Source organism: Pan troglodytes, chromosome 2 (assembly GCF_028858775.2).
Source record: "Pan troglodytes isolate AG18354 chromosome 2, NHGRI_mPanTro3-v2.0_pri, whole genome shotgun sequence".
Lineage (NCBI taxonomy): Eukaryota > Metazoa > Chordata > Mammalia > Primates > Hominidae > Pan > Pan troglodytes.
Genome location: NC_086015.1, coordinates 77,054,498 through 77,073,948, shown reverse-complemented (window position 1 = coordinate 77,073,948; position 19,451 = coordinate 77,054,498). Strand labels below are relative to the sequence as shown.

General features: G+C 37.9%; 2 protein-coding genes across 6 annotated transcripts in view; both read right to left on the bottom strand.

Annotated features, from left to right (window-relative positions):
- Window positions 1–9,905: 9,905 nt before the first annotated feature.
- Window positions 9,906–19,451, bottom strand: part of PPP4R2 (protein phosphatase 4 regulatory subunit 2) — a 70,270-nt gene continuing 60,724 nt past the window's right edge. For 2 of the 5 annotated variants that reach the window (XM_003309888.7, XM_054680794.2), the window contains exons 4-9: window positions 17,967–18,060; window positions 16,035–16,072; window positions 13,359–13,433; window positions 12,964–13,107; window positions 11,978–12,267; window positions 9,906–11,722 (exon numbers count right to left, since the gene is read on the bottom strand). In XM_003309888.7, coding sequence (XP_003309936.2) covers window positions 11,397–11,722; window positions 11,978–12,267; window positions 12,964–13,107; window positions 13,359–13,433; window positions 16,035–16,072; window positions 17,967–18,060 — 967 coding nt within the window. In that variant the 3' untranslated portion in view covers window positions 9,906–11,396. Of the gene's footprint in view, window positions 11,723–11,977; window positions 12,268–12,963; window positions 13,108–13,358; window positions 13,434–14,348; window positions 14,474–16,034; window positions 16,073–17,966; window positions 18,061–19,451 lie in introns of those variants that run through there. The other 3 variants (XM_063806014.1, XM_054680795.2, XM_063806015.1) reach the window with 2 other exon arrangements.
- Window positions 14,068–15,137, bottom strand: EBLN2 (endogenous Bornavirus like nucleoprotein 2). The gene is given in 2 exon segments (XM_009445864.5): window positions 14,068–14,857; window positions 14,859–15,137. Coding segments are annotated over 2 exon segments (816 nt in total). The 5' UTR covers window positions 15,020–15,137; the 3' UTR covers window positions 14,068–14,202.

Below are 19,451 nucleotides of genomic sequence, written 5' to 3'. Positions count from 1 at the left end.
AGGTGTATGCTACTTTTGGGTAAGGAAGAGAAATAAGACTACAGATAGATAGATAGAGACATAGATAGATGATAGAGATATAGACAGATGCTAGAGATATAGATAATAGAGATATAGACAGAGAAATAGATGATAGAGATATAGATAGATGATAGAGATAGATGATAGAGATATAGACAGATGATAGAGATATAGACGATAGAGATAGATAGATGATAGATAGATAATAGAGATAGATGATAGAGATATAGACAGATGATAGAGATATAGATGATAGAGATAGATGATAGATAGATAGATAGATAGATAGATAGATAGATAGATAGATAGATAGATACATAGAGACTAGACATTTTCTTTTTACTGTTTTGGGTGTTTTTGAGACCAGGGTTTTTGCTGTGTCACCCAGGCTGGAGTGCAGTGGCTATTCACAGGCAAGATTGTCGCACATCACAGCTTCCAACTCCTGAGCTCCAGTGATCCTCCCACCTCAGCTTCCCAAGTAGCTGGGACTACAGGTGCATGCCAACATGCCCAGCTAATTTTTATTTTTGGTAGAGATGGGGGTCTTGCTATATTGCTCAGGTTGGCCCTCAAGTGATACTCCTGCCCCAGCCTCCCAAAGTGCTAGGATTACAGGTATGAGCCGCCAAACTCAGCTCTAAGATAATATGTTTTAATTCTTTTTTTTTGAGACAGGGTCTTGCCCAGCCACCCAGTGGCACAATCATGGCTCACTGCAACCTCAATCTCCTGGGCTCAAGCAATCCTCCTGCCTTGGCCTCCCAAAGTGCTGGAATTATAGGCATAAGCCACAGCACCCAGCCACTATATATTTTAATTTGCTTGTATTTGCATCAGGAAATACTAAAAGCAAGAAACTAATAAAAATGGTTACCTATAGATTGGGAGCAAGAGGGATAAGGACAAGAGTGGGAAGGAGAATTTTGTGTCATTTTGACATTTTAACCATTTAAAATTGTCTAATTTTCTTTTAATGAGTTCACTTATTTAACAGACTTTAATTGAGCAATGCCCCAGGCATTCATGAATACCTGGGTGTCGAGGAGTGGATGCAGACAGAGAATGTGACAGTAGGCCAGGTGCAATGGCTCATACCTATAATCCCAGCATGTTGGGAGGCCAAGATGGGCGGATCATTTGAGGTCAGGAGTTTGAAACCAGCCTGGCCAACATGGTGAAGCCCCATCTCTACTAAAAATACAAAAAAAAAATTAGCCGGGCGTGGTGGTGGGTGCCTGTAATCCCAGCTACTCAGGAGGCTGAGGCAGAAGAATTGCTTGAGCCCAGGAGGCGGAGGGTGCAGTAAGCAGAGACCGCGCCACTGCACTCCAGCCTAGGCAACAGAGCAAGACTCAGTCTCCAAAAAAAAAAAGAGAGAATGTGACAGTATGCTCATAAATATGTATACTTCTACATATTAAAAATATATCTCTGAATATCTGCTTTGGTGCAATGGAAAATAATTCAGTTACATGATTAAGAAACCAAATCTAATTAGTAATTGAAAGTGCATGTGTATGAGAAAGAGAGATGGAAGAATTAGAGACCCTATTCGAGATGCAAGTGCGTTCTCAGAGATGGCAGTTGCTCTCTTCAAGGGAACTGAGCCCCTCTGTGGGGGACAACCACTGCACTCAACATAAAATGTCATTTCAGAGACACCATGTTTGAAATAGAACTACCTCCTCCCACAACCCTTCTTTCTTGCTTGCTTTATTTAGGATCATTGAACTTATCACCATCTTACATATATTTTTACTTATCTTGTTTGTCTGTCTTCATTAACTACCCCAGGGCCATACTCGTAAGAAATCCCTTAATAAACATCTGTGGATGAACAAATGAGCAGATCGCTGCCTGGATTGACTGATGGCTCTTTCTGAGATGTTTGACTCCAGAACGCTGGTTTTGTTGTCTCAGAAATCTCGATGCATAAATCCCTGTGGCTGCTGCTGTTGCAAGAACGTATGCAAAGTTGGTCATCGCCGTTGATCCAATCGAGGTTACGTGCGTTGCTGGCGTAGCACACATACTGAAATTAATCACCACTGGAAATGTCTTTAGGAGGACTATACTGACTCCACAGTGAGACAAAAAGTTAGCATGTCCTTCCAAAAGTCAAGGAAACAGAGCAGCAAGGAGTAACTTTGACATTAGAAGAGCATGTATTTGTCATTGTGGGGATGACTGAAATTCCACATTTTCTTGCCAAGCCAAAACCAAGAGCTCTGCAGAGCTTAAGAGAGGAAAATACCCACAAAATTCCTCGGAAGAAATGAAAATGTCAAGCCAGGAGAGGCTGTTGTGACCGGTCCATGCATTGTGCAGGCACGTGTCCTGTTTCAGTGGGTGGCTTATTTCCTTACTTTACATAAAATAATGGTGTATGTTACCATCTTAGATGACTGGGAATATAGCATGTGGTTTGCCTGCCAGATAAGGTTCCATTCTCACCTCCAACCACATCCCTAGGTGCAAGGATGTCTACTTCACATTACCTAATAATTCGACAAAGAACACTTAAAAGTTTAATGACTTGTTTTTTTCTTTCCAGAGGGCACTGATTTTAAATGTCTCCATCTCAAACTGCTTGAACTGAGCCAGTAATAGTCACAAGTCAAAATACTATGAGATCACTTAGTAGGGGACTGGTTAAATTAATTATGGTTCATCTATATACTGAAAGACTATGAAGCTGCTAAGGTGACTAGAGCACTTTCTAGGTACTGATTTGGAATATCACAAAACTCCAGTAAATGGGGAAGGAAAAAAAAGACCAGGTGCATCCATCTCAACGGGTTCAGTGTGAACTCACCATGAAAAGGGGAGTGGGATAGGCTGGGCATGTTGGCTTACACCTGTAATCCCAGCACTTTGGGAGGCCAAGGCGGGTGGATCACCTGAGATCAGGAGTTCGAGACCAGCCTGACCAACATGGTGAAACCTGTCTCTACTAAAAAGACAAAAATTAGCCGGGTGTGGTGGTGGGCGCCTGTAGTCACAGGTACTCGGGAGGCTGAGGCAGGAGAATCGCTTGGACCCCGGAGGCGGAGGTTGCAGTGAGCCAAGATCATGCACTCCAGCCTGGGCAACAAGAACGAAACTCCATCTCAAAAAAAAAAAAAAAAAAAAACAAGAAAGAAAAGAGGAGTAGGGGAGAGGTAGTGATGGCCACCTTGTGCTTGCCAGAGTATGCAGTTATCTCTAGAAAGATACAGCACATTTCTTTTCTTTTTTCTTTTTTTTATGGTGAGACGGAGTCTTGCTGTCACCCAGGCTGAAGGATACAGGACATTTCTGCAAAATGCTTTTTTTTTCTTTTGAGACAGGGTCTCACTCTGTCACCCAGACTGAAGTACAGTGGCGTGATCTCAGCTCACTGCAACCTCCACCTCCTGGGTTCAAGTGATTCTTTGTGCCTCAGCCTCATGAGCAGCTGGGATTACAGGCACACACCACCATTCCTAGCTCATGTTTTTGTATTTTTAGTAGAGACAAGGTTTCACCATGTTGGCCAGGCTGGTCTTGAACTCCTGACCTCAAATGATCCACCCACTTTGGCCTCTCAAAGTGATGTGATTACAGGCATTAGCCACCACTTCCGGCCTGCAAAATGCTGTTTTTTGAACTCATTTGTAGGTAGGGCTTACTATCTACCAGTTAGTAATTGAAAGTGCATAAGTATGTTTTTTTCTAGTAGTTAACGATTAATCCTTTTCTAACGGTTAATCCTCTTAACAGCCCTGTGAGGTAAGGGCCTCATCCCCCTTTTCTACAGATGCACAGAGATCACACAGCCAGAAAATGGCAGAGCTGGGATGAAAACCCAGGGAATCTGGCTCCTAGTCCTGGAGCATTCTGCCCCACTGTTAAGACTGGCCTGGGGCATGGGGGAGAGGGGTGTAACCAAGGGATCTGGAAGCAAGGGTAGGTGGATGGAAATAGTATATACTATTTTGTTCTATTTGAATTTTTATCAGGTGTAAACATTACCTATTTTTTAAATAATTTTTAAATTTTATTTTTAAAATAGATAATGCATTCAAAATGTCTAGCTGGAAAAACATGGGTGATCCATTTAGAAGGATCAGGTGAAAACAGATGGTGAAATACATGGAATGTGAAACCAAGAGCTTGGGTTTGTTGTGAATGATGAGGAAGCTTTTTGATGTTCTGAATGTGGGCAACTGGAAGTGGCTCTGAGAATCTTCAGCCACCAGGCATGGCTTCCTCTCTGCGGTTCACCTCCTCAGGGTCACCCTCCCCCTAATTCTACAAGCCCTCCAAGACTAGCCAGCACCTAAGCATAATGGATAACAACCACTGGGCTTTGGAGGCAGAGCCACTGATTCTCATTCTGACCCTCCACTTTTAAAGGGTCCCTGGGCAAGTTGCCTTTCTTCACCTTAAATATCTCATCCATAAAATGGGCATAAGATTAAGCACCTCACAGGGTTGATAGTATGGTTAAATTAGGTAATACGTGATATGTGCTAAGGATAATGTCATGCATAAAGTAAGTGTTCAATTAGTGCTTGCCATTATTATCCTAGCATTGACCAGGATTGAAATCTCAACTTTGATTCCAAAAAAACTGTTGTCTTCCCCAGGGACAACCAGTATCTTCCCCTCTTCCCTTCATGTTTCTCCTTTCTCCCTTAAAAGAAACATCAGGTGCTGGACCAGATGTAGTTTATACCCATAGTCACTTAATGTTTCCAACAATCCTACCAGGTAGATATAACTATACCCATTTTCCAGATGAGAAAACTAGGCTCAAAGAAATATTGTAACTTACACAAAATGCCTCAGCTGGGAATGGTGAAGTTGTGACTTAACCCATATCGTGCAACTCCCATGCCACTCTCCTCTGCCCATTACACCATGCTACCTGATGGTCCTGCTCACCTAAGGCCAAGCAGAACCTGCCTCAACTGAGAAGCCTTCCCAGACTGCCACAGCTGCACCAATATGGTTCTCCTGTGCACCTATGCAAGTCACACACCAATTTGTTAAAATCTTGCATTGCTTATTTTCTTCAGGGTGATTGAATTCCTCAAATATGAAATTGGACTAAATCTACTCTTTGTAGCCCCCCAAATACACAACTCATGAAAGTTGCTACCTAACAACAGACACGCTTTTCTCCATCTGTATGTTGTGTGTACCTCTTCTTAACTCCCTTTGTTGGGATAAGTGAAATCTGATAGTCATCATTTCATGAAATTCCAAATGAATACTCAAAACACCTGGAATTCTTTCTGTGCTGTTGTTTTTTAGAGGGAACTTATGAAATATACTGGAAAATATTCCCTACCTCCTATATCTGGATACACTTCTAATATTCAAAACACCACCATCATAATGATCCCAAGACACTGCAAATTCTATTGCAGTTTGAATCACCCAATATTGAGATATATTTAGTTTATGCTAAATCCCTGACTTTAAAATAACTGACATATTTGGCGAGCTGCTGGATCCTAACACACTTCCACCTTCAGTCTTTACTTGCACTGCCAAAGCTGTGGGAGAGGCATTTTTGACAAACCCACAGTGGAAACTGACCCACACATTTCAATAGAAATGTTACAATTGCTACATTTAACCACAGTAATACACTCAACATTAAGGCCTAAACAGCTTCTTGTATAATAGCCTCAAAGTTAGCCACATTTTAAATAATTTACATGAGAAACTGTATTCTGAATTCCAATCAAGTAACGTTTTCAGGTTGAAAGTGGGAAACTGCATGCATTCTTAAATACACATGGGAATTGTTAGTTACCAACTAAGCTTACCCTTCCACTCTGTAGCATTGCATGAAATGCAAAGAAAAAGTTATCATCCAAAATGAAGACAGAATACTGAACCCATATTTATCTTTCAAATTCTCAGCGATTATAGGCAGCATCAAAAGTCTCACAAGCCTACTCAACTGCAAAAATTTCTTGCTGCAAGTATTACTGAATATCAAGTCCCATTATACCATGTCTAAAGCAGGACTTGGGTAATATGTCCTCCTGTAGCAGCACCTATCCCCTGTAAGAGGTGGGTGTGCTATTGTGCTTTCTATAGGCAGGGAGTAGCTGGTCTCATTCACGGAAATTTCCTTTGTTAAGATGCTCACTTTCTGGTGATACCGTCCAACTGCCCACTGATTTCCTGGCAAGGGCATTCAACAGAATGTACTGCTCCCAATCCCACAAACCTAGTAGCAAAGTTGCAGGGGTGACCTTAGCACACTTGAAGTGGGCAAAGTAGACACAGAATCGGTAAAACATAGGAATCTAAAGTGGGCTGTGGACCTACCACTTCTTTCAATTTTGTTATCACTTGTCAAGCATGGGGCTAGCCTGTGAGGTTACAAAGATGAGTAAAACAGTGGAGTTGGCAGACTAGTATACAGGGAATTGCTGGCATTTTGGAATATTCATTACTTTTAGTTATGGGAAGAAAAACTCTGAAAATGTACAAATAAAACCTAAAGATGACAAACTCTACTGCTGAAGTTTAAACTTAAAACGTTCTGAAGAATAAAAGGGAATTGCATACTCTTCATTTTAAATAGGGAAGAGTTCACGCAGTTTATTCCTAGCCAGTGGAAAAATCAGTCTTCCCATCATTAGCCCTAGTTATACTATTTAGTAAACAAAATTAAGTAGGGGTAAGAGATCAAATATGAGAAGCTGAAAACTAAGACATTCTTAAGGTTAGAAACACACTGACTAGTACTCTCCTTAGTTCAGAGCCACAGATCTTACCCTCTACTGTAGCTACTGTGCGATATATGCCCAGAGGACCAGTCATGGTGGCTCATGTCTGTAATCCCAGCACTGTGGGAGGCTGAGGCGGGCAGATCACCTGAGGTCAGGAGTTCAAGACCACCCTGGCCAACACTGTGAAACCCCATCTCTATGAAAAACATATATATACAAAAATGAGACGGGCATGGTGGTGCATGCCTGTAGTCCTAGCTACTCAGGAGGCTGAGGCAGGAGAATTGTTTGAACCCGGGAGGCAGAGGTTCCAGTGAGCCGAGACCGAGATCGTACCACTGCACTCCAGCCTGGGCAACGGAGGAAGATTCCGTCCCAAAAACAAAAACAAAAAAAAGCATAGGAAAGGAGACCCAGAGTTGAAAACAGAACCCTCCTCTCCACTTCAGGTAATTCTACACTTCTTACCATGTAGTTGCCTGAAGGTGGGATTTCAAAAATGATTTTTTTTATTTTTAAAGACGGAGTCTCGATCTGTCGCCCAGGCTGGAGTGCAGCGGTGTGATCTCGGCTCACTGCAACCTCTGCCTCCCAGGTTCAAGCAATTCTCCTGCCTCAGCCTCCTGAGTAGCCGGGATTACAGGTGCCCACCACCACACCCGGCTAATTTTTGTATTTTTAGTAGAGACGGGGTTTCATCATGTTGGCCAGGCTGGTCTCGAACTTCTGGCCTCAAGAGATCTACCTGCCTTGGCCTCAAGTGCTGGGATTACAGGCGTGAGCCACTGCGCCCAGCCTTTAAAATGATTAACACAAATATTGTAAATATATACATGTAAGCTAGTGCCAAATTATACCAGTGGAGACTTAATTAAATCTGGATTTTGTTGACAATCAGCATGACTTGCCTGGCAAAGAACCACAACTGTCAAGTCAGATGCACCCTCTGCAGGAACACTTTGTCACCATGTAAGAAACAGGGCTGTAACAAAGTCACGCATTGAGTTTCCTCAGTTAAGGATTTGAGGTGGGTGGTGGCGCAGGGTGGGGGGGGGGGGGGGTTGGGGGAGTCGGAGTGGCAGCAGGGCAAATAAACCATTATGGCACATAAAATAATTACACACATAAAAATATTCTAATTTATATTTTATTGCATTATGAAAATAATACATTTGGCAAAGTAATCTAGGCTCCAAGTTGAAATAAAAGAAAATCCTGAAGAGTGTACTGATTTTTAAAATGTGAAATAGTAAGATGTATTCTAACCAACACATACTAGCACTCTTATTAGGCCAAAACCCAGTAAACCTAATTTTTATAATTCCATATGAAATTACAAGGTGTTTTGCATTATGATTAGCACAAATCTTGAGAACTGACCCTCACTTTATCAAAACCAATGTTAAATTCCTGTTCAGAAGACAATTTGAAACACTACCGAAAATTTTTAATTCCTTTGGTTTTGTAAGTTGCATTTTCATCCTTACCATGTTACATTTTTTTCATAATCAAACATTGTAGCAGCTTTAGATTCTGCCCAAGTACCTTTAAGTAAACTAGTATATTACATTTACATTATTTGAAAAGTTGATTTTACAAATGCAAAAATGCATAAATACATGCCTATCTACACCGGCAAAACAAAATACTCTGAATCTCAATGCTTTAACAAGCCACACCTTCTGGCCGAGGATTTCTGGGATGCCTTTCCAAGCCACAGGGCCTGGCTGGCAATTCCACTACTCCAAAACACGTCTGAAAGGTGTAGTTACAATAAACCCTAAGCAGGTTAAATTTATCTAATAATCAACATTTAAAATATGACATTTTCACTACTTCTGCTACATTTTTCAGAACTGAAAATATATTTTTCAAAAATGTACAAGGATATTTTCACTTTTTAAAAGGGAAAAGTGCTAGAAACATAATACATATATATATATATATATATATATATATATATCTCACTTTCCTCATCACCATCTTCAAATTTTTTTTACATGTTGGGTTATAGTCTAGAGAACAGGTAAGCAATCTGCTCAACGTCAGAAACAAAATATCTTTAATCACTGAGGTCTCCATTCTTCACTTAGATCTTTTTACAGGACTTTGCTTGATATATGTTAAGAAATATGCCTAAAATCACTTCTGTTCAGAAGTGAATCAGTTACTATTAGAATTGATTCATAAATGAATCAGTTACTATTAGAACTGACATTTTCATTAAGCAAAGTCTGTGTTAAGTGCACCTATGAATACCTGCGGAAATTTACTTCCAAATGGCCATCAATATCTAAAACCAGCTGAACGAGGTTTCCCAATTTAACTACAGAAGTATTCCACCTACCCTAAAGATATTCCATGAGCATTCTACAATTATCTGTATAAACAGCAACAAGTTTCATCTATGATCAACATATGAATATCTAATAAATATTAAAACTATTAAACTATAGATTAAAATGCAGATCTCTCATAGAGTTAAGTGATGTCATTTTGGTACATTCACCATTATTGTACTTTATTTAATAAAGAAATACATTTGCCCTTGCAAATATAGCAATTGCAAGTTTACAAATAAAACCACAGACCTCAAAGTCATAATGCTAAATCTTCAACTTATAACAAAAGTAAATCAATTTGTTTACAAATGGTCCATGGCACTACAATTAAAATAAAAAATATCAAAGGTCACAGGATCTTAGGTAGGTTTACTGACAATTTCATAAATATTCAAAAGAAAATTTCAAAATTTGTAAACTTAAATTTGCTTCATTTTAACATTTTTGAAAAAATTTTAAAAAATTTACAATGGTTAATTTTTCTCCCCTCTTGGGTATAGTAAATCAATATTCAGATTTCAACTATTAGACATAGTCATAAATATATCATCTAGCTGTTGTGAACTTTACAGTCAAGTCAGTCAGTAGTATATTATCCTACAAACATAAATGGATCCAAATCGTTTTGGTATTTATAGCCATGATGATTTAAGTAGTCAAAACGCAAAACTTGTGGTTGCCCCCCAAATCACCCAAAAGCGTATTATACAGTGTCAGAAACTGTTTGCATCAGTTTTAGAAGCTCATCTGTGTAGTTCAGGTATCTGAAACTAAAAAAGGGGGGGATTCTTTCATATTTTGATAAAAATGTACTCGAATATTTCATAACATTAATATTTATTGCTTTATATGAATACTGTATTGAAAGCCCAAGCATTCAGTTTACACACAGAAATTATACAATTATATACCGCTTCACAAAGGCAGTGAACACATTACATTCTACAAAATCTACTTTACAGAAATTTAAAAACTTTAAATATCAAAAGGTACAGCTGAAGAAACAGGTATAAATTTGGCAGCCAGTAATTTTGACAGGGAAGTTGCAGCTTGCATGACTTTAAATATGTAAATTTGAAAATATTGAATTTCGAGTAATCATTGTGCTTTGTGTTGATCTGAAAAATATAACACTGGCTGTCGAAGAAGCATGTTCAAAAATATTTAATTCACTTCAAAAATGTCATACAAATTATGGTGGTTTCTATGCACCCCTAAAGCTTCAGTCATTTAGCTCAGGTACATACTAAAGTAATATATTAATTCTTCCAGTACAGTGGTGTTTCATACCATTGACATTTGCATACCCTAGAATAATTTAGAAAGACATGTGTAATATTCACAATGTTCAGAAAAGCAAGCAAAAGGTCAAGGAACCTGCTTGGTTCTTCTGAGATGGTCTCATATCGGCTTCATAAACATTCATTCTACAAAATAGTAAGCTAACATTTGAACACAATTTCCAAGATAAAGCATATTTTCTCATAAATAATGAAGTCTTTTTCTCAGGCACCTCAGAAGTATACAAAAGAATTTGAGTTTGAACAGATCTCTTGGAATGTGTTTAACCTGGTATTTCAACAGACTTAAGATTTCCAGGGTTTCACAAGGGCCAGATTTTATTTCAATTACTCAGAAGAGAAAGAAAATGTCTTCTGAAAGAGGTGAACTCAATCATTACCAATAGAAAAAGTATCCACTGTATTCATCTCTTATAGAAACAGAAAAATATAACATTTCCCCCCTTAGAATAATATATATATATATATATATGTGTGTGTGTGTGTGTGTGTGTATGTATATATGACTTAAAGTTCCATTGTACGTAGCCAAACAATAAAATCTGGAAACCAGCATGAAACCCTATAATTCACATGTTAAAATGTTGAAACTATGACCAAAATATGAAAACTGCTAGAGCTATCAGAAAGAGACAAGACAAAAAGCTTCTTGCATATGTATAAACTAAATGTGATAATCTCAAAAAACTTTTCAAAATTATAATTACCTTCCAGTTTAAAAACTTCAATCCTAAATTAAAAAAAAAAAAAAAATCTATCCACAAACCACTGATTTGCCCAGACCAAAAAAAGAAAGAAAGAAAAGTCAGCGGTAAGGTAAGCAGGACCCAGAGGAGCTGATATTCACAGTTCTTACGTGTACAACTCTTTCAGGAATTATCCATAAAGTACTTTATTTTACAACCTGCTTCTCTTGTAAAACTAAAGGTCCATTTTATTACATAAAAGTTTTATACAGTGTTAAAACCAGAACTGTATGTAAAATACTGCATCTAAATGTTTCTAAATAGTTAGTCTTGTTCCATTGGTTCATCGGTGACTTCTGCGGCTTCGTCATCATTTTCCATGGATGATTCTGAAAGAATCTCTCCAGTTTTACTGGAATTGGATCCTACTAATTCTTCTGTTTCACGGCAGTCAGAAGAACTACTACTTACAGGGCCTTCGTTTTCACTACCTTCAGAATGTAGCAAATCTTTCTCAGCTTGAGACACATCAGATTCCTCCATTTGATTATTTTCCTCAGAAGTCTCTTCATTCACAGTTAAGGCATCATCAGATTCTTTTTCTTGATTTTTTCTTTCTGGGATCATTTCTCTTGATGTCATAAAAGACTCTAAAAATAAGCAAATGTTGTTGTAGTTAAATTTTATTTTCAAAATACCTCCACAGTTAAGTTTCATGAATTCTGATATTCTATAGTTCAAATCACATCCCCTGAAATTCAGCAGCAACTACATACAGGTGGGAGAAAAGCCCAACATCAGCATTATAAGGAGTTCCATTACGTAAAATTCTTTCACGAAAAAAATGAAGTACAAGAATTTGAGGATCTCCTTACTCCACCCTTTTACAGATGGTCTCTAAATACCTTCTTCTTCCTCTTCATCCTCTTCTTCATCCTCTTCTGTACAGTGCTGCCGGGTACAATGGCTATCTTTGTCTTTATCCTGAGATGAAGATGATGCTTCTGTTTCTCCTACCATAACTGAAGAAATTTCGCTGGAAGTCGTTTGACTGGCTGTTTCTCTGACTTCACCTTCTTTGTCAAACCTGAGTCTTTTTACCTCATGCCCCTCAGCTTCCACAGCATCTTCATCTGGATGTTTATTTTTCAAAGGGCTCACTGAGGAAACTTCTGATTCAGATGTCGAAGAGTCACTGTAAATGTTTTTTTAAAGTGTCATTAATAAGATTATTTTCCCCATCTTCTACATCCCCATTTTTAAGGTTAAATAATGTTTTAAATTGTATTTCAGTGTCAAAGTTAAATTATAACACCTGAACAAAGAAAAACACAAGAGAATAATTTCAAGGTAAACTAAACTGTTTGATGAATAATTCCCAGGACTCAGAAAAGCTCTATGACCTTTCTGTGAAATTCTCCAGTAAGTTAAATATTCTCCTACAATAAACCCGCAAGTCTTCCATACGGACATACTCTCTTAAGTCCTCTCCCTCATTTAGTCTTCCTTCCCTTAATGTGATACAGAAAATTTGAAGATATAAACAAAAGGTGTCCTTTTATGAACTACAATGAGAAACGACTCACAAAATCAACTTATTTATAAAGATCGTTTCAAGTAACTTTCAGAAACAACAAATGAAATGGATCATCATATCTACGTTACTTTTAGACCCTACATAAACAGTCTCCACAAATTAGCAGTTTTAAGTCTTGTCTATGTCCACCTTCAACATTTGCTACAGCTGCAAAGAGAAGCCAGTGCTCCTATAAACCGCATGAAAACCTTGTTCTGTCCCTCAGAACTTATAAATAGTAAGTGATAAGCACTGATTAAATGTTAAGTTTAACTTTTAATAAAAACACTGTTTTTAAATATAAAACATACAAACCTGTGATTTTTCTCCTCATTTTGCTGCAAATTTGCCTCTTTGCTGTCTGTGCTCTCAGGCAACCCATTTGTTGTCATGGGGGCTGACAAAGAAACCTTTGGTCGATTAAGTGGCCTGGGTGTCCCAGGCCCATTTATATTAGACCTATAATAAGATAAATGAACATCATTTCCTATTTTTATAAAAAGTCATCCCTCTTAAGGTATGTTGATGTGAATACATCACAGAAGTATTTGCTGCAACTTTGTTTTCAGGCCCATGCCTTACCAAATTAATTCTATGTAGTTCATCCTATAGTGTCCATAAAATGCCCAATTTTAAAAAAGTACACTAAGCCTGCTACTCAAAATCAGGACAATGCAAACTCTGTAGGTATTAAAAATCTAGAATCTCACCTCTCAGTATAGCTTGGTGAATTTCCAGGAAACATAACACCATTCATTCGATTTAAACTATTGGAATTGTTTTTCCTATAAGAAAAGAAAATACACTTGTGGATGACTTAATTTTTTTTTAGATGGAGTCTGGCTCTGTCACCCAAGGTAGAATGGAGTGCAGTGGTGCAATCTCGGCTCACTGCAACCTCCACTTCCCAGGTTCAAGCAATTCTTATGCCTCAGCCTCCCAAGTAGCTGGGATGACAGACGTGTGATGCCATGCGCAGCTATTTTTTGTATTTTTAGTAGAGACGGGGTTTTGCCATGTTGGCCAAGCTAGCCTCAAACTCATGACCTCAAGTGATCGGCCCACCTCGGCCTCCCAAAGTGCTGGGATTACAGGCGTTAAGCCACCGCACCTGGACTTTTTTTTTTTTTTTTTTAAATAATGAGAATTAGTTCATGTTAGGAGTGCATGGATCTATGATTCCACCCAACACTCCCCCCTCAAGATCTTACAGGGTAGATGCCATTTGAAGCAAAGGGAGTGTGATGGTTGATCCTGGTATAACATCAGGAGCTTTAAATCCCAAAAACGTGGGGTTGCTCATCTTGGCCCAGTAGTTTGCCGCTGTTGCTAAGTTTGGGAACATTCGTGGTGATAGCTCCCCAATAATGGGGTGGCAAAGTACACCCCCAAACTCAAAATATTTCCCCAATGCCTTTTTAACCATTGTTTTTTTTTCTCCTCAAAGACTGGGATCTCAGACACAATGGCCCGTAGAGCAATGGAGCCAACCATGCACTGATCTAGAAACATTCTCACAGCATTAATAGGTTGTCATCTGTGCTTTCTTGGCAACTAACTTGACTTGCGTAGCTTGTGTAGAGGGGATTCAAAGTCTCCAAATAGAAATGTGAACATTAATTCTCCAACCCACGGTCTTGAGCTGATCCAACCTATGGCTGATTCTGCACTGTAGCTGATTAGCAGATCAGCACTCTCACCATGTGAAAGTCTTCCAATAGATGCCATCATTGCCTTGAATCGTCTCTGAACTTGGAGACTGCTGGTGCAAATCTTATCACTTGATCCAGCGGCAACGCCTATCAAAAGGTCACAGCAGTGGCGGAGAACTGATGACTTCTCAAGGGCAATAAAGTTAGGCATATCTTTGAATCCGCTAGCATAAGGAGTACCCATTTCCTCGTTCTCATTCCCAACCACAGTATTAGACCTCTTGCTCACACCAACACTCAGTAATGCCTGGTGTAACCAATCAAATATGAAACACAAGAATACTAAACTTGGGGTCACAGGGTGGAAATGAGATTTATGTGCTGGGTCTAGCATAGACTTGGCTGCTTTTTTAATGTCCTTAATATCCCCAATGCTGGGTTGGGGTTCCAATGCATCCAGTGGATACTGTCTGTTTTTCCCAGATAGCTCAAATCTTCCTTGAAGGTCAGGGAGCCCACTCCTGTCCACTGCGTCATCTGCTGGGCTGCTGGGCTGAGTCCTTTCTTAGATGAGACATTGTGGGAAATTGGTTCCGACTTAATTCTTTAATTTTGTTAAGAATCATAGGTCTAAAAGATCTTTTGTAAGATCTGTCACAGACCCAAACAAAAAGACTGTGAGAATTAACATAAGCATACAACTTAAGAAAAGAATCCATTATTAGTCGCTATGACTTGACTCTGCACTTCACCATTTTTCCAAAATACCTCACGTTCGTGAGCAAAAAACATATTTTGCTTCATAAAAGAAATTTTTATCATGTATACATTTTAATAGTTTTTCTGTCAAGAAATATAGTATGGGATTATTTTAGTATCTTATTTAGCAACATAACTATAATCTTGGGAACATTCTACAAACAAATTGACTGGGCTGGGTGTGGTGATTCACACCTGTAATCTCAGCACTTTGGAAGGCCAAGGCGGGAGGATCACTAGAGTTTAAGGCTGCAGTGAGCTATGATCACTCATCACCGCACTCCAGCCTGGGTAACAGAGTAGTCTATGAAAGCAGAGCCAGATTAACCTTAAACCAATGGTTCTCAGCAGGGTACAACCTCCTCTCCCTGCCTTTCACATCTCCAAGAGACATCTGGCAATGTCTAAAGATATTTGGAGAGGGGAACACTACTGGCATAAGTGGGCAGAGGTCAAGGACAGTGCTAAACCTCTTATAAACCCCAGGACACCCACTCACAACAGAATTATCTGGTAGAAAATGTCCATAGTTCCAAGGTTGAGAAATTGTATCCAAATTTAATTCTTACTTTGCTATATCTAAATCTTGACAACTGGAAATATTTTCCATCATGAAGAGAAAAGCCATCAAGTAGTTATTCCAAACATGGGAATTATGCCCTAGAGACACCCTGGAAAGGCATCTAGAATGGCATCTCAGGGCAATGAGTGCCACCACAGTATGTAAATCCAACAATATTAAAATTACAGTAAATCACCAATCTCTTTAATCCAAATCTCTTTACTGGAAAAAACATATAGATAATGTTATTAGTAATATTCTACTTTGGGGACTGAATGGTAGGTTCACAAGTATGTTATCACACTTAATTACATATTAAATAAATTCAGTCTATTTTAAGAATAATATATTAGAAGCAATAAAATGATTAAATATAGTAAATAATATACTAGAAATAGAAAAAATATACTTACTCTGAAGAAGGATAAACACAGCTAACAACCATCACATTCTGCAATAACAAAAACCAGTGATTTAGTATGAAGAAAAGTACTACAACATAAAGTTTAATCATTTTTGTTTCTAAAATCACTCTGGTGGGTTAAATTTCCATTGATTCTAATTTTGCTAGTAAAGGAAAATGGTTAAAAATGAAAACTGGTAAAACAGCAAAAACTAAAACAATAACAAAGGACCAAAAGAGAATATCCTACTCAGCCACTGATTTTTTTTTTCCTATACTTATTTTTTACCCTAATCTAGTTATTCTAGACCCGTAACATCATACACTATATGTAGTAGAGTAACTAAGCTCAGATGGAATCAACAAAGATATTGAGAGATTGAAGTACTTAAGACATACGTAATTGATTTTCCTTACAAAGCAACACCCAATCCACGGCTTGTTGTGTTGCATCATATATCCCACAGAAAGAGACTCAAACCTTTTTTGTAATATATTTATGATCTTCCCAGTAAAAATAACTTTACTAATATTCAGTGTTCACTGAAAGTTTACTATGAGTCACAGTAAGTGTTTTGCATTTAATCCCCCTCATAGCCCTATTATTAACCACATTTTACAGAGGAGAAAACTAACTGGCCCAAGGTCACACAACTATGAAGCACTGCAGCCCTGATTTAAAGGCAGGGCACCTGGTATGACTACTGTAACATATTGCTACTTTATCTGAAAATCTCCAAAATGTAATTATTACAACTCCTGGAGCTGAAAAATAAGTACTGATGAGCCATCTCAGTTTCCTGGCCTTTGGGGATATTATTCAATTGAGTGTACAGAGGATCAATAAAATATATTAATCCAGTATGGCCACAAAAACTACTGTAAATCACTATGTAATGGTTTTTGATTCCTGTTCCCAGGGTAAAATAAAGTGGACTTGAACCAGATCCTTAAATGAACAGTGGAGTGTTTTCGGACCAATCATCAACTGAAAATTAGAACTCATTAGTCCAATCTTGGTTCTCACAGGGCTTCCTTCATTTTTCACTCAAGACAAGTCAATTTCTTACTTTTCATTCCCTTAAACACCTTGAATCTTTGTTCTTCACACCATTTCCTTTTTTTTTTTTTTTTTTCTGAGACAGAGTCTCACTTTGTTGCCCAGGCTGGAGTGCAATGGTGCCATCTCAGCTCACTGCAACCTCCGTCTCCCAGGTTCTAGCAATTCTCCTGCCTCAGCCTCCTGAGTAGCTAGGATTACAGGCGTGCACCACCATGCCCGGCTAGTTTTTGTATTTTTTGCAGAGACAGGGTTTCACCATGTTGGCCAGCCTGGTCTCGAACTCCTGACCATGATCCACCCACCTCAGCCTCCCAAAGTGCTGGAATTACAGGCATGAGCCACCGCACCCAGCCCACACCATTTCCTTTATTCAGAATACCCTTCCCTTATTCTAACACTCCCTCAACCCCCTCCACACACAAACACTAATGTTTATCTGTAAATCTGACCTGCATCTTTCTACTCAACACCTCATTTACATGCTTGGCACCAATAAGTTTCCAAAGTTATGTACCTTTGAACTCCAGAATTGAGAAAATGAATGCCATGGGTAAGTTTATAAAACACTCTATAAAGTTAAAATAGCAATTATAACTTCACAGAACCTTTAATAAGTTGATATACACTATGAATTTCCAAGAAATAATAAGCTGCTTTCCCCAAACTTCAATGACCAACACACAAACCCTCCTCTACCCGGTCCTATTAAATCACTCTGTAAAACAGAATGCAATTTGGAAAACAATTTGGGAAACTCAAGGTAGGCTGAAAAACATATTTCAAGAAGTGGTACCTGAAACAGATCTTACTCAATGTTCTTTTCTAAAATAAAAGCTATTACACCACGGCATAATATAATTCCAATAATAAAATAAATACCTTTTCTACTCCTCTGAGAAATTTATCGGTTCCTGTATAGTTTCTCCTTGGATCTGTTAACAATTCACATAGTCGCTGAATAGTAAAAGGGATACTGCAAAAAAATATAATTTTACAGTGTGAGATCACTGATAATCAAGAGAACGAGGAACATTATTTCTTTTGCTAGGTACAGCTTTATCTAGTCACCCATGTATTAAGCTACAAAAGAAAATGCTATAATAGGGAAATAAATGGATGAGTCATTTAAAAAAAGACAATAAAATAAGCATATCTTTCTATTTCACAAAAAACCCATTCTCCCTTCCTTTAAAAAGCAATAAAGGTGGGGGGGGAGGGAGAGGGGGAATGGTTAACGGGTACAAAAATATAGTTAGAATGAATAAGATCTAGTATTTGATAGCACAACAGGTTGACTACAATAATTTATCGTACATTTTAAAATAACTAAGAGTATAAGTGTACTGTTTGTAACACAAAGCATAAATAAACGCTTGAGGTGATGGATAACCCATTTACCCTGATGTGATTATTATGCATTGTATGGCTGTATCAAAATATCTCATGTACCCCATAAATATGTAAACCTACTATTTACCAACAGAAATTCCTGTTGTTGTTTTTTTTTAAAAAAAAGCAACTTAGAACACCCAAAATCAACAGAAAGCTTCAAAACTGAGGAAAAAATTTTTATATAATAGAAAATTCTAAATCCTGATAATTTGATTTTTAAGTTTACAAGAGAGGTAACACAAATAATAATCAAGTTGGGGGTTATTTAATATATGTATTTTTCCTCAAGTATTCTTCTGCACTCAAAGGTTTCTTTAAAATGTTCAAACAAAACTACAAATAAAGTATTTTAAATGTGGTTCTGCTCCATTACTGCAATTTCATATATAATCTACGTTTAATCCAACTTAAAATATACACAACATTTATTTAACTTTACCAAATAATTTCACTATACCTCAATTTTTCCTTGACCACAGTAAATACAAAACTGATATAAGCTGGAACTAAAATCATTTTATAAATATTTTTAAGTTTTGAGCTCATGTAGCTATTAGCATTCATAAGAATTACAAGCTGAACAGAACAGCAGAGTTATGAGCACGAGGTACGACAAACGCAGCTAAGAAGTACAAACATAAATCTTCAGACTTCAGTGTCTGCCATACCAATCTATTTATTCTCCTTAATGAAAAGAATTACAAAGCCTCAAATTAATAGTTAACATTCACAAAGGTCTTCATTTTTTATAGGCAGTGTGATACAGAATTTTCTTCCACCACAAGGTATAGTAGTTAGTGAGTTACAATGCCAGGACTCAAACTCAGTCTAACTTCAAATCTCATGTCCTTTCCATTGTACCACACGTATTTTACAAAATTATAGTTGTTTATTTTCTAACTGGATAAACTACATTTGGTTCTCATATTCTTTGTATCAATACTATTCTTATGTTCAAAGTATAAGATGTGC